Here is a 13,979-nt window from a genome sequence, read left to right on the forward strand (position 1 = left end):
GGATGTGTTATTTTTAGAAGTGTTGCTTGCAAAATTTCTAGTCAATACCTGTTAAATTTCAAACCTGACTTTTTCTTTATTGCACACATTTTTGTTTTTGCCATAGGTAAACAATGGCAATCTGGTGGTTTATCTCCTGTCTGCTTGTTTCTTAAGTGTGGACTGACAGTTAGGTAGATGATAGAAACTACCTCAATGCCATGGAGAGTACAGCTGTGTTTTCATATAGGGTAGCGCATATATGGGCACGTGTCAGGATTACTACCTCCTAGACACACCTTTTAATTAACTGTAAACTGACCAACATTTTTAAATGTGGCTTAGAGTTGATGATAAGGACCATCCCTAACTTTGGATCTACTGCATTTTGATTGTACACCGCTCATCTTAGTGTTTTTGTAAAATGAAATTACATTTTTATTTTGGCGACCTTTAATTTATTTATACAGTGGAAAGTTCTAGCTGAACCAGCATTTCAATGTCAGACAATCATGATCACCACTTTCACAGGCTGAGTTCTATCTGAGTTGACATCTCCCGAGCAGGGACATTTGTTGTATCAAAATACCACTGTGCGGCATATCCTTGATGAGCGTCTGAGGACAGGATCAGCTTGACTTTGATTTTCCTATTTGTTTTATCTGTTCAAAAGAAACCCTCTCCACTGTAATCAGGCGTCAATGCACCACCCTATTGCCCTAGGCATCGCGACTGGGACCCTTATTGTGAAGCATGCCACCAACTAGGTTGAGGGGTGAGGGACCTTTTAATAACAACAAAGGTTTCTAGCTATGGGAAAAATCTATGGGCAGCAGGTGTACCTAGGACTGTGGTAGCATACCCGCTTTTTCTTATTGTAGGTATGTTTCATGGGAAGGTAAGTGAGCAAATTTCTCACTTTCTGTTGTGTTTTCATGTATTTATCAAATATTCTGTGTATAGCTCTACAATTTAGTGCACTAAATACATTCAGAGTAAGTGGGCTCTTAAATCAGAAAAACTTAACAAAACACTAAAAAGAAAAAACATTACTGACCTGCTTCACAACAGTTGGCTCCTCTTTCATCACGGGTAGCAACAGTGGAGAACTGCAGTTGCTGTGCGCAGCTGGAACGGGCTCTGTTACAGGTGTATTTTGTGCTTGGCAGCTGGTCTGCGGCAGGATGTTTGAAGTAGCTGAGTTCATCCCACCTTTGAGTAAGGCATCTGCCTTGCCCACCAGCTCCTCAAAATGTGTAACTGCTTTTGGCAAAACTGAAACAGCACAAAAAAATCTGTAAAAAAATGAATCCATGGCACACAGCGACATAGCTATATCAATGACTACATAATAGAACAAAGACTCTGGGCCATTAAGTCAAACTTTCCCTCGCCAGAATTTAGAGTTTTACCTGATTGCACGTGAACTACTCCAGTGCCAAAGAAGTGGGGAAGAAAAATGAGTACCTGGCAGCATACAAGTCTACGAGCATACCAAAATATATTGACTGCACAACGAACATGTCTTTAGGGAACTTATCCCACAGAATAATTGTTCTCATCATAAACCACATTTTCTTTTGACAGTGACTGAAACTCGCCTCTTAACCATAACGTCTTCTGTGTAATCTATATATTGTTCTGTCGCTGTCCCCTATAAAATCCTCATATACCCCAACAATATATTTATATAGGGTAATTGAATCACATTATTTTTAATGGCTTTTATAACTATTAGCACTTTACCAAAATATCAAACAATCTTAACCCGTTTCAAGACTCTCTTTCTAAAAAAAAAACAATACTTTGTTAGCATTTCACCAAACTGTAGGTGTTTATGTAATGTAGGACTGTATATGGTTATAGACAATGTTACATAGTCGTGTCGATCCGTATATAAGGATGTTCAAAGAAAAAGTCCAGTGCGACTATGGGTTGAATATGAGGGCACAACACAACCATATAAATAGCATAAGATCATAACACTATAACCCAAAGCAACATGACACCACAAAATCCGGCACATAATGACACCACAAAACAAACATAAATGTACGTACAATACAATTACAGAACAAAAACATACAACTGAACATGATACAGCATAGTAGTATTCTAAAACACAGTAGTAGAGCAACACCACAATAACACAAATCGAGAAAGGGTGCAAAATAACTCAGCACCACTACAACAAAAAATAATCACGCTAATAACACATCAGAATAATAACATTAGAACACATAACAATTCGACACAAAACATGTCAAAATCAAACAAACAAAATGTACAGCACCACAACAACACAAGCAACACCATAGCAACAAGCTCCCTCCATAACTCAAGCATCTCCTACACAATTGTCACTTGAATGAAGTAGGCATTTAAAACTATAATTTCTGTTACACCAAATGCAGTGTAACTTTTGTGACATGAAAAGGGACATTGTGTTGTGCTTAAAAAATGCGGTTATGGAGCCTTATAGTGTATGACTGCCCACCCTTAAGAAAGCCACTGCGCTGATGTAGCCCCCAGCCTGTGGCCAGAAATTATATAACCACTGCAGCCTCTCTTGGAATTCGTGCATGTGCACATTATGTCCCCTTTAGCAGTCTCCCTTGGACAGATCACAAGCACTGACCTCTTCCAACTCAGTGAAAGCTGTGCCTAACAAGTTGTTGCCTTTGCCGAGAGAACACTGCTTTTATTGTGTCTGGGTCTCTGTTTATTAAGGATCTTCAGTCTTGAGTGGTTCAATGTCAAGTAATAATTCTATCTTAGAAACCATTTCAGAGCTATGCGATTGTCATAGCCTGCCAAATTCTAGCCATGCCTTCCCTTCGTTTCCATTTGTTTTCAATCCCTTCCTTTCCCTTTCTTTCCCTTCCTTTTTCTTTAAATGTTGTTCATCTGACTACCATTTTTATTGATCAGTACGTCCTTCCTAATCACCTTCTATCGAACAAGGCAGTGTGTCCTATTAAAAAAACATCTCCTAAATTCCTACAAAGGAGCTAAGATTTGAAGAGTTGCCTAATACCTGGTTGATACCGGAGGCATTCACATAAAAAGGCACAGGCAAAACAAAATTGCATAAATTAGCAGAGGAACCTTTGTGATAAAACTTTTAGACTTTTGTGATAAGCATTAAGTGTGCCCAACAATCGAAATATTTTAGTGCATTTATTATTTCTTTTACTGTAGCCTCAATTTTGTGTATTTTTTCTTTAAGGAAAGTATTAAGAAATGCTTTTCTTCTTCAGGCATATTTTGAGGATGAAAAGCCAGCAGCATGACACTTTAGCAAGGTATCTTTAAGGCTGTATAAGAGATTAGAAAATATAACTTGTGAACTAAGACAGCCATCAAGAAATATAAAAATACCAGAGGAAATGCTATACTGTTGACCATCCCAGGCAAAGCTCGAAGTATTAAACACCTTTCAATTTCAGTCACAAAAATTACTTTAAAATGCTTAAATACAGGGATTATGATTTGTCCGTAGTAGGAGTAGACTTAGGTGTTCATGCTGGCGGTCAAAACACTGACCGCCAGCGACCCCGGAACCCTGCCGGCCACATTATGAACATTTCTGTGGGCCGGCGGGCGGAAACATTGTTTCCGCCGGCTCACAGAAAGGACCGGCCGGGACATTGACGGCAGCCCCACATGGAGCCGCCGTCAAGGCCTCTATGTGGCAGGTGCAGTTGCACCCGTCGCGCAGATCGACCTGCGCGACGGGGCTCTGCACCGGGGCCCATGCACTGCCCATGCAAAGTGCATGGGCAATGCAGGGGCCCCCTCCACCAGCCTTTTCCTGGCGGGATATCCCGCCAGGAAAAGGCTGGCAGGAAATGAAACATTATCCGCTGGGTAGCACCGCTACCCTGGCGGATAGTGTTTCAACTCACCACCAGGCTGCCTGATGGCGGGAGCCTGGCGGTGGCTGACGGCTGCCGATGGCGGCCCTCACCATGTTCAGAATATGGCGGTTTAGCCCGCCATGCCGGCTGGCGGCTCCAGCCGCCAATGCCAGCATGGCGGGCCAAACTGCCATGTTCGTAATGAGGGCCTTAATGCCAGCAAGGGTAACAACTGCATCTGTGCTGCTTCACTACCTGGGATGTCTTTGCAGTTCTGATTGAATGGAAATAAAGGGACAGAAGTGCCCTTACACAAAAGTTGAAACCCCCAGCAGTTTCATATTACAGGAATCGCACATGAGAGTTCAAAGGCCCAAAGACCGACTATCAATGGATTTTTCTGTGGGTAACTGTGCTCAAAAAGTAGGGTAGATGGAGAAGAGCATAGGGAAAATCTATCAATCATTCTTTAGGATAGAATAGTATCCCAAAATAATCCCAGCTCACCCCCTACTAAATTGCTACCAATCATATCTGGGAAATAGATGAAAAGGAAGCATGTTCTCCTGTGCCAGAACTTCTGTTGGACGGAAACATCCAACTAGAGTAGAACCAGTTATAGTTTTAATGTGTCCAGTGAACTCTTAGGGTACTCTGCCTGTCTACTTTGCAGTGCATGTATGCTGTGGGCAATCCAAATGTCTGAGAAGGCTTATGTGGCCTGATAGTTATGAGGATCCCGAAACTACAGATGAAAACTCTTGTATGTTGTCAGACTATTTTCATTTACTGTTAACCTTCTGTGCACAGGACAAGGAATAAAGAACTTTGTGATGATCCACTGAACCTTTGGTGTGTCAGGGTACTTATATTTTGATGCTAAGCCTGAAAAGGCTACAAGCCTAAAAACGCTAGAAGCCTGGTTCTATCCAGTCTTCTTCCACAGTGCCATCTTCACCTGGGTTTAGAAAGACTTCTACGGCCAAATATATTCCTTTGGTGTTGATATTTCTGTTCAGATTTATTCAATCTGTCACCAAATATACCAATAAATTATTATCTTTTCAAAGCCAGTTCCTTTACTTTCCATGTTTAATATTTTTCATCTACTATTGTGGTTAGCAAGGACTTATTTTATGAACTTGACTTGGATCATACATTCATTACTCTTTTAAGGCTGATTAATCTTGTAACCCATAAAGGGTTACACAGCATACGTTTAAGGAATATTTGGCCACCTTTAGGAGGGGTCCCGTAAGCAACTTACTGACAGAGTTAAAAATAACACATTGACCATTCACACACTTTAGCCATCCTGGAGAATTTCTTACTATATTTAAGGTTAAAATAAAATTATGAAAAAGTACGAAAACATGAAATCACGATTGGAGGCAATCCTTCTAGTCTCTGAGATAAAATACTGACAAACATAGTGAGTATTTGTTCAACAAATCTGCTTTTAGTTGACAGGAACATTATCCAAATAATGTTTAAACAACAACATTTAAAGTTATACCAGGAATCAAACAGTAGTGTCATGTTATGCTACATTGATACAAAATTCACTAATCTTACACACTGTCAAATAGTCAGACATTTAGCACTTTGTATAGCATTCAACAGTCAGTTTGTGCACATCATGCAATACGTTTAGTCAGAAAGAAGGTGCCAGAGGTCAGGCAAGGTGACCTCAAGGGAAAAACACCAAGAATGCTTGGATCTTAATAAACATCATTGGTCAAAGGAGAGGCTTGCTAGTGAGACATAGCAATGCCCGCTGTTAGACCTAGTGTAAGGGAGGATGCAAATGCATCCCCTAAGACTGTCTTTATATCAAATTGGAGAGGTGTCCACTATTTTCACAACGCAAGACCCTGTTTCTGACAGTCACTGTAAATTTTTCCATTGCATATAACTTACATATATATGTTTGTAAGTGTGTGTGTTCATGTGTGTATACATATGTGTGTGTGTATGTATACAGATATATGTGTACATTGTTCTATGCTTAACATGTTCATAGGTCATTGCATAGCTCCCAGATAAGCTGTTATATTAGATACTGCTTTCGTTTTTATATCACAATGACCAAATGTTTTATTAACATAAATATTTTGCTATTCGAAAATTGAGGACAGATAAATGAACTTTAGAAAAATACACTTATTAGGTAACTTCAAAAACTACAAATCTTGAAAGTCTGTGTTAATACAATACTACTTTTCTTCTCATATTATTATACCCATTATTATGTTCCTTGAATATATTTTCCCTTACTATGTACTTACATATCTATTACTCTAGAACTACTGTACTGGAGAAAAATAAATAAAAATAAATACATTAAAATCTATACATAAAATTCAAATTATAAATAATTAAATGAAAAAAGAAAAAAGAAAAAAATATATAATAAATAAAATAATAAATACATAAATGATATAATTTTACTCTCTTGTAAGATAGCTTTACCCCATCACCCTATCCATCCCCACTCTGACTCATCCCAAACCCATTCTACTACTGCCTAAGCTCTTCCCTCCTCTACTGCATCTAGCTCACACCAAACCTCAGTTTACTACCCTGATCTTCCAAACCACCCTACTAAATTCTCCCTCATTTATCTCTCCTTCGACTCATCCAAAACCTCTCCTGCTACTATCACTATAAACTCCCAATTAACACTACTGGATTCTTCCCACTTTTATCCCTCCATTACTCTAGTTAATCCAACTAACAAACTCACATATCCTCTCCTCAAGTTAACTCATAATAATGCTAATACTGTACTCATATTTCCCTATATTAATCCACCACTAATTCCTCTTGGGTTCCGGAGTAGCGTGCTACTCTAAGAAAATCGCTTGGACGCCTCTTCAGGAGTAGTAAGCGCTCTATAATTATAAATACAAATACAGACCTTAGCTCACAACAGGTTCATGTTAGGGAGATATGAGGCTTTCCGCTTCTTAGCAATTTTCAGTGTGGTAGCTAATAAAAGTTGTGAGTTCAGCCAACTTGTTGGGAACAACAGCTGGTATAAACCTTTTTTATCATAGTATAATCTATGTCTGAAACAGCATTTGTACCTTGTTCGTGTACTTAAGTTAGAAGGCCTCCACAAGTCTTTGATGAGCTTCCATATCCACCAGTTCTGATGGTAAGTGCCAGTCTCATCATGCCCCATCCAACATGTGTCTGAACCCCCAAATATTGCCTTCAATCTCATTAGTGTCAAATGCCATCTTACCATTACATTATTAGCTCCCTATATTGAGTTAAAATAGAGGAGTTAGGTGTCCTCTTCTAAATAATCACACAGGAGGTTTCAGGAATGTTTCTCTGGAGTTCATTTAGTTATAGAAGTGTGTGCATTTGGAAGGGTTGACTGACTTTGAGTGCTCCATAAAAATGAGAGATACTCCTTGCTGTGTCTTCTTCTTTAGAAAAAAACACTCCACTCTCTTAATGTCTCTACTCCCTCCTTGCTTTACCATATCTTGGCGCACCGGGTGACAAAGCTGGTTAGGCCTATAAACATCCTCTGGGCCAAACTGAAAATCATTCAAACTCTGTTCCCTATTTGTTAGGATTTCATTATCAAACAAAGAGCCTAGTGAAGGAGACGATCCTTCAGTCCATCTCAATACCCTCTATCATCCACGCCTGTAAGAATGTTTGTATTTTCCACTACCAGAGTCAATGGGATGGACCACATGTATATCTTGGCATGTTCTGATCACCCTATTCCAGTGCATTAGTGAGATCTTGATAGAAATCAGGACGGTGCACTGGCACTTGTGGATTCTAGGAGCCATCCATGGGAGGTTTCGCAAGAGCAATCTGCACATTTCCGGCACCAACTTCCACCTTGTCTCGAGGAGGGCTGGCATCAGTTCCAATGCAACTACAAAACTACCGACCTCTGGAACATCTAAACCACCCACATGAGCTTTATAAATCACCCGTTTAGTAACTCTGGAAATCTTATTGCCCCACATAAAGTTACCTTGTTTCCTTTGAATTAATGCATGTATTTAGTGGGGAACAACACGCGTTTTCATCTACATAGATCTTTATATAGTATCTTCCTAAGGGGGGGAATGTTACAATTGTAAACTTTGCTCAGTGAGAATAAGGGTCACACATAGGCATTTTATGCCTGATGGAGCCCACTTCATTTAATACTTCTGCAGTTTTCCCTACTGTCTTCCTGTGCTACTGCTACACAGCCATACCTTTTGATTCTTAATAGTTAATTTTAAATCCATAAACTTTGTGTAAGGTTCGTAATTCTTCCATCAGTGCAGGGACTTATGTAACAGAATTCGTCAGAAGACATGATATATCATCAGCAATTAACACCAATTTTATCAGTCCTATAGCTTGATTTGACATAACATTTAGGCTGACAAAGCAAGCAAAAACTAAAGGCACCAATGGGGAATCTTGTTCAGTTCTTATACGTGAGATGATAGGTTCAAATACTTAAGACTGTGCCTACAATATATGAGCCTACAATATATGAGAAGAATATATAAAATCAGTGTTAAATAAGGAAGGCATTCTAGGGCCAATGCCCAATTTGTTGAGACGTTTGTGAAGATAGCCCTTTGTATCTATCAAATGTCTTCTCTGTGTCAAAACACAGATGGAGCATTTGAAGGACTATGGCTGCTCCCTCAGACTCCAGCACCCTGAGGCTCTAGCTGCAGGCACATCAGGCAAAAGGAGAAAGAGAGAAAGAAAGAAAAGACAGAAAGAAAGAATGCAAGTTTAGAAAGAAAGAAGCAAAAAAGAAAGAGACAGTTAGAAAGCAGATGCTGTGAAGAACATTTTAGAGAGGGCCTGTTTTTAATATTTTTGCTATGGCTGCTTTTGGTTCCCAGTCCGATGCAGTCTGAGTATGATCCTCAGCAGTTTTGTCCATAACATTAAAGACTAACCTTGTATTGTCTTCAATCTGATCAGCCCTTTATAAAACAGGCTTTGTAGAAGGAAGAGAAGAAGATCATTTAGACATTTTTAAAACTGGTTGTTAGGATTTTAGTAAAAATGTTCATGTCACTTTGTATGAGGGTGACTGGCCTATTGGAGCCACAGAATTTGGGTCTTTTTCAGGATTCAGGGCAGTTGTCACAATGAATCCCATCATTACTGAGGTCACAATCCCTTTTCCAGAAAAAAGAACTGAAAACTTTGGTCAAAGGGGCAGTCAGTATATCGCTCAATGCCTTAAAAAATTAGAGTCAGATTTATCAAGGTTTTGCACCACCCTTGCGCAAGGGGGCGCAAAGGCAACCAAAACCTAAATGAGATTTATCAAGCCACACAAGGCCACCTTGCATAGCCCTGCATAGTTTAATATATCTAGAGTAAAGCAAGGCAACGCAAATTGCTGCCTTGCGTTACTTCTACAGCAGGGAGGCATTCTATGGTTGGAGCAGGGGTATTCCCACCAACCACCCATGGATTTTGGCGTATTCCACGATTTACCATTAGTGGTAGACCTGAGATTGTGTCAAAATGCTACACCTCCACAGGTGAGATGTAATAAGGAGAAATATCTTTATTTCTCCTTGTTGTTTCCTCTTTCTAAGTGTGCTGCATTCTGCACACTGAAAATAAAAAACAAAGATTAAAGAGATGTTATAGTTAGGTGAAAATGTAAGTCAAACATGCCATTCTGAACTAATAAAACTAATAAAAATCACCAATTACAGTTATCTCAAGGAACTATAACTTGTGCCCTAAAGTAACTATAACTCATGCCCCCACCACGCACAGTGTTTTCATCAATGATGTAACTTCAGATGTTCAGTGATGTTGTGGATCATGTCATGAGTGATGTAATAGGTGGGGGTAATTAGAAGTTCATGGGGAAGGCAAGAGTTATAGGTACTTTAGACCGCAAATCATAGTTCCTTGAGATAACTATAACTGGTGAATTTTGGCAGTTTAGGTCATTTAAAATGCCATGTCTTAACAGATCTTTTCCTCTAACTATATTTCAGTGAATTTCTAAGGTTTTTTTAAATGTAAAGTATAATACCATTACAAATTCTTCCTCTAAGGTCACTTTAACCTTTATTTGTTTCAGTGAACTCCAAGGGTTAATTTTAAATGTAAAGCAATATTTCATTAGCAACCGTAAAACCAACACCACTCCATGCACGACATTTGGCTGTGCATGGTGTGGGGTTGCTGCAGGGCTTGGCCTGAGACTAGGCCCTGCGTCCAACCCTCCATGAGAAAGTAACCCTGTGCTATGTATAGCTTCCAGCCATGTGCACCGTAGGGTTGGCCGCAAGCCTGCCCTGCAGCCAGGCCTTGTGGCCAACTCCCCGTGGGCAGCCCCCCGCCATGACTGGCATTGCATGTGCCCGACCCCCTTAATTTTTTTAATTTTTGACCTTTGAGGGTCCACGGATCCACCGTGACACCCCGATTGTTGATCCAAAGTGACACCCAGGGGTGTCACACTTGGTGTCATGTTGGATCTGCGGATTCACAGAACCAACATTTGTTTAAACTGAACTCCTTCTGAAACCCCCCTCACAAGGGCCAGGAGGTACACGGTACCCTGCCTCCTTATATCATTGTTTGTTGTATTTCTTAGGACTCCGGACCCGGTCCCAGAGGTCTAAGATGGCAGTCTCAACTTTTCCTTCAGGTTGCAGTCAGCCAATCACAATGGATGATTGAGCACGAGAATCCGCAGATCCACTGTGGATCCTCTGGTGTGAAATATACAATTTGTTAAAGCCTGATTTACTCAAAAACTACTGAATGGATTTAAAGATAAATAAAAAAAAGCACTCTTTCTGGACCACAAACTACCTTTCTGCCAAATTTGGTGTAAATTCATCCAGAGGTTTGGGCTGCAACTGTGTCCTATGAAAAAATTAATGGGGAAAACACACACACACTACTCTTTCAGGCTTAGAGTGACACGTAAATTATGCAAAAAAGAAGCAGAGAACTCTGGGTAGTTCTTAAGTTTACGCCCAGAGCAGCTTCCATATAGAGAACTCTACAACACATAAATGTGCCCCTAAATTTGCTCATCTTTGTTTCTAGCAACTTTTTAAGAATAGGATTAGCACAGTGCCATCCATGCCGAGCTGGAAAAGGACAAAGGTCCTCATTTATGTGGTGGTATCACCGCCAACAGGCTGGCAGTGTATACAGCCGCATTATGAGTGTGGAGGGTTGGCCGCTGCCAACCCGCCACATCACCACTCATACCGCCATGGCGTTATGAACCGTTGGGCCGGAGATGTTCATATCCGACCTTGCAGCCTACACAAGACTGCCAGTGGCATTATCAGCCGGCCTACCGCTGTTTCTGCAACGGTAGCACTGCCACGAAAACCATGGCGTTAGGGTTACCGGTGGCAGGGAATTCCTTCCCTGTCACCGGTCGACTGCTCCCCCCAAGCAATCGCCTAACTCCCCAACCCACCCCCTACAGTCACAGCGACCCAGCATACATTCACACACAAACGCACCACACGTACACCCATTCACGTCCACTTCCAGACATGCATCCACTCACACACATCCATCCACGCATTCACTCACACATACTCACACACAATCACTCACACATACTCACACACATTCAGGCACGCATCCACACCAACATGCTCACAAGAAAACACACTGACATGCAGACACGCACTCACTGCAACATTCATACATGCATTCACTCACATGCATACACACACGCAGACACCACACACACATACACAACACTCCCTACCCTCCCACCCCTTCACCTGCCACTTCAGGAGTGACACAATGGGGAGAAATATCTTTAGCCCCATTTTTTCCTCTCTCTATGTGTGCTGCATTCCGCAGCACACATAGAGAGAGGAAAATACCTCTTGTGATTGTTTTTGGCCAGGAAAGGTGTCCCTCTCTGCACAAAAGCAATCATCCCCACAATGCAGGCACCCTAGCACCAGTGTGCAAGGGCGTCTGCATTGGCGCATGGCAGCAATTTTTGCACCAGCGCAAGGGGAAATGACAGAAATGCACCATATCTTGTAGATACAGCACATTTTTGCTCTTCCTCGGTGGTGCAGGGCAGTGCAGCAATGCAGTGGCTGCGCTGCCCTGCACTTGCTGCGCTGCCCTGCACCACAGGCCTTGTGAATAAGGCCCTCTGTACGTATGTGGGTGACCTATAGTAATGTGAAGGTGGTGTGTAAATTAAAGTTATAACTATAACTTTGGAGCTTCTAATGTTTGTGCAGTTTAATTATGGGTTTTAAGGAAAGAATAATAAAATTAATTGTTTTCCTATATAACTATCAATTATTTATGACCTTTGATTTTTTTAACCGGTTGGATGCCTTGGACGAGGTGAAGCCATTTGCTTCCAACGCGTCGGGGAGAAAGGACTTACAGGTAAGTCCTTCCCTCTTTGGGGGTTGGGGGGGGGTGGGGAAACAGACACAGGGGAAAGGAAAGGGTTTTTCCTTTCCCCCTGTGCCTGTTTTCAGTGGATTCCTGCTCCACTAGGCACCAGGGATTTCTTTTTGGTGTTAGTTTTGGGGGCGACCACTTGGGCAAGGGTCGCTCCCTTTGGGGGCCATTATTTTCCTATTTTGGTCCCCCTGGGGGCAGATCAGCCGATTTTTCAGCCGATCTGCCCCCAGGAGGGGCCGAAAAACCACTGGACACCAGGGAAATCATTTTTGGCATGTATTTTGGGAGCGAACCCTTGGGCAAGGGTCGCTCCCATTGGGGGCTAATTTATTCCGTATTTCGGCCCCCCTGGGGGCCGAAATCCACTAGACACTAGGGAAATTATGTTGGGCATGTATTTTAGGGAGCGACCCCTTGGACAAGGGTCGCTCCCATTGGGGCTAATTTTTTTTCTTATTTCTGCCCCCGGGGGGGCCGAAAACCACTAGACACCAGGGAAATTATTTTCTTTGTTTTAGGGCAGCGGTCGTTGCCCCGGTGCAATAATTTTTTTATATGTTTCGGCCCTCCCTGTGGATAGATAGGCCATGTTTTTGACCGATCTGGCCCCGGGTGGGGGTCGAAACCCACTAGCCGCCAGGGATTGTGAGGTGTGTGTGTGTTGTGTGTGTTTGGGAGGCACCCCTTGGGCAAGGGTCGCCCCCCCAAAGGGGGGAAATTTCGTATTGGCCATCTCTGCCCCCCTTGGGGGCAGATGGGCCTATTTTTGTAGGCCCATCTGCCCCCAAGGAGGGCAGAAACCCCTAATACGGCAGGTATTTTTTTTTTGGTTCACCTTTTTTTGTTTAGTGCTGGGAGTGCCCCCGTTTGCCCCCTTTGGCAAGGGTCGCCCCGTAAAAGGGGCACAGAGCTGTTGGCCATTTCTGCCCTCCTTGGGGGAAGATCGGACAATTTTTTTACGCCCATCTGCCCCCAAGGGGGCACCACTTAGGCACCAGGGATCCTGCGTGTGTGTGTGTTTTGTGTGGGGGGGGCGGCACCTTTGGCAAGGGTCGCCCCCCAAAGGGGGCAGGTTAGTGATGGCCATTTCTGCCCACCTTGGAGGCAGATCAGCCTTTTTATTTAGGCCCATCTGCCTCCTAGTGGGGCAGAAGCCACTTAGGCACCAGGGACAATTTCTAAGTTCTTGGTGGCGGGGTGTTTGTCAACTGGCAAAGTATTTGTATTTGTGATTACAACAGTTTATTTCTTCTTTTTGTTCTAGTTCAAAGCTTTTGCTTCCTTTGCTGTGGATCCTTGCGGTTTTGGCAGTAGTTGTCCTGCGGTTTGCATAGTTGCATGTTTTAGGTAAGTGAAAGCAATTTACTCCAAAGGAGTTGTAGGAAGTTGGCTCTGTATGTGCTATTTCAAAGTAAGGAATAGCATGCACAGAGTCCAAGGGTTCCCCTTAGAGGTAAAATAGTGGTAAAAAGAGATAATACTAATGCTCTATTTTGTGGTAGTGTGGTCGAGCAGTAGGCTTATCCAAGGAGTAGTGTTAAGCATTTGTTGTACATACACATAGACAATAAATGAGGTACACACACTCAGAGACAAATCCAGCCAATAGGTTTTGTTATAGAAAAATATCTTTTCTTAGTTTATTTTAAGAACCACAGGTTCAAATTTCACATGTAATAGCTTGTTTGGAAGGTATTGCAGGTA

At 42.0% G+C, this 13,979-nt stretch overlaps 1 protein-coding gene across 4 annotated transcripts in view; it reads right to left on the reverse strand.

The window, feature by feature from the left end:
* BEND6 (BEN domain containing 6) overlaps positions 1-13,979 on the reverse strand; it is a 310,591-nt gene that overhangs the window by 45,118 nt on the left and 251,494 nt on the right. For all 4 annotated transcript variants that reach the window (XM_069235770.1, XM_069235768.1, XM_069235769.1 and 1 more), the window contains one exon: positions 1,037-1,254. In XM_069235770.1, the coding sequence (XP_069091871.1) occupies positions 1,037-1,254 (218 nt within the window). The remainder of the gene's footprint in view (positions 1-1,036; positions 1,255-13,979) is intronic.

The sequence above is a fragment of the Pleurodeles waltl genome, chromosome 5, assembly GCF_031143425.1.
Source record: "Pleurodeles waltl isolate 20211129_DDA chromosome 5, aPleWal1.hap1.20221129, whole genome shotgun sequence".
In the NCBI taxonomy this organism is placed as follows: Eukaryota; Metazoa; Chordata; class Amphibia; order Caudata; family Salamandridae; genus Pleurodeles; species Pleurodeles waltl.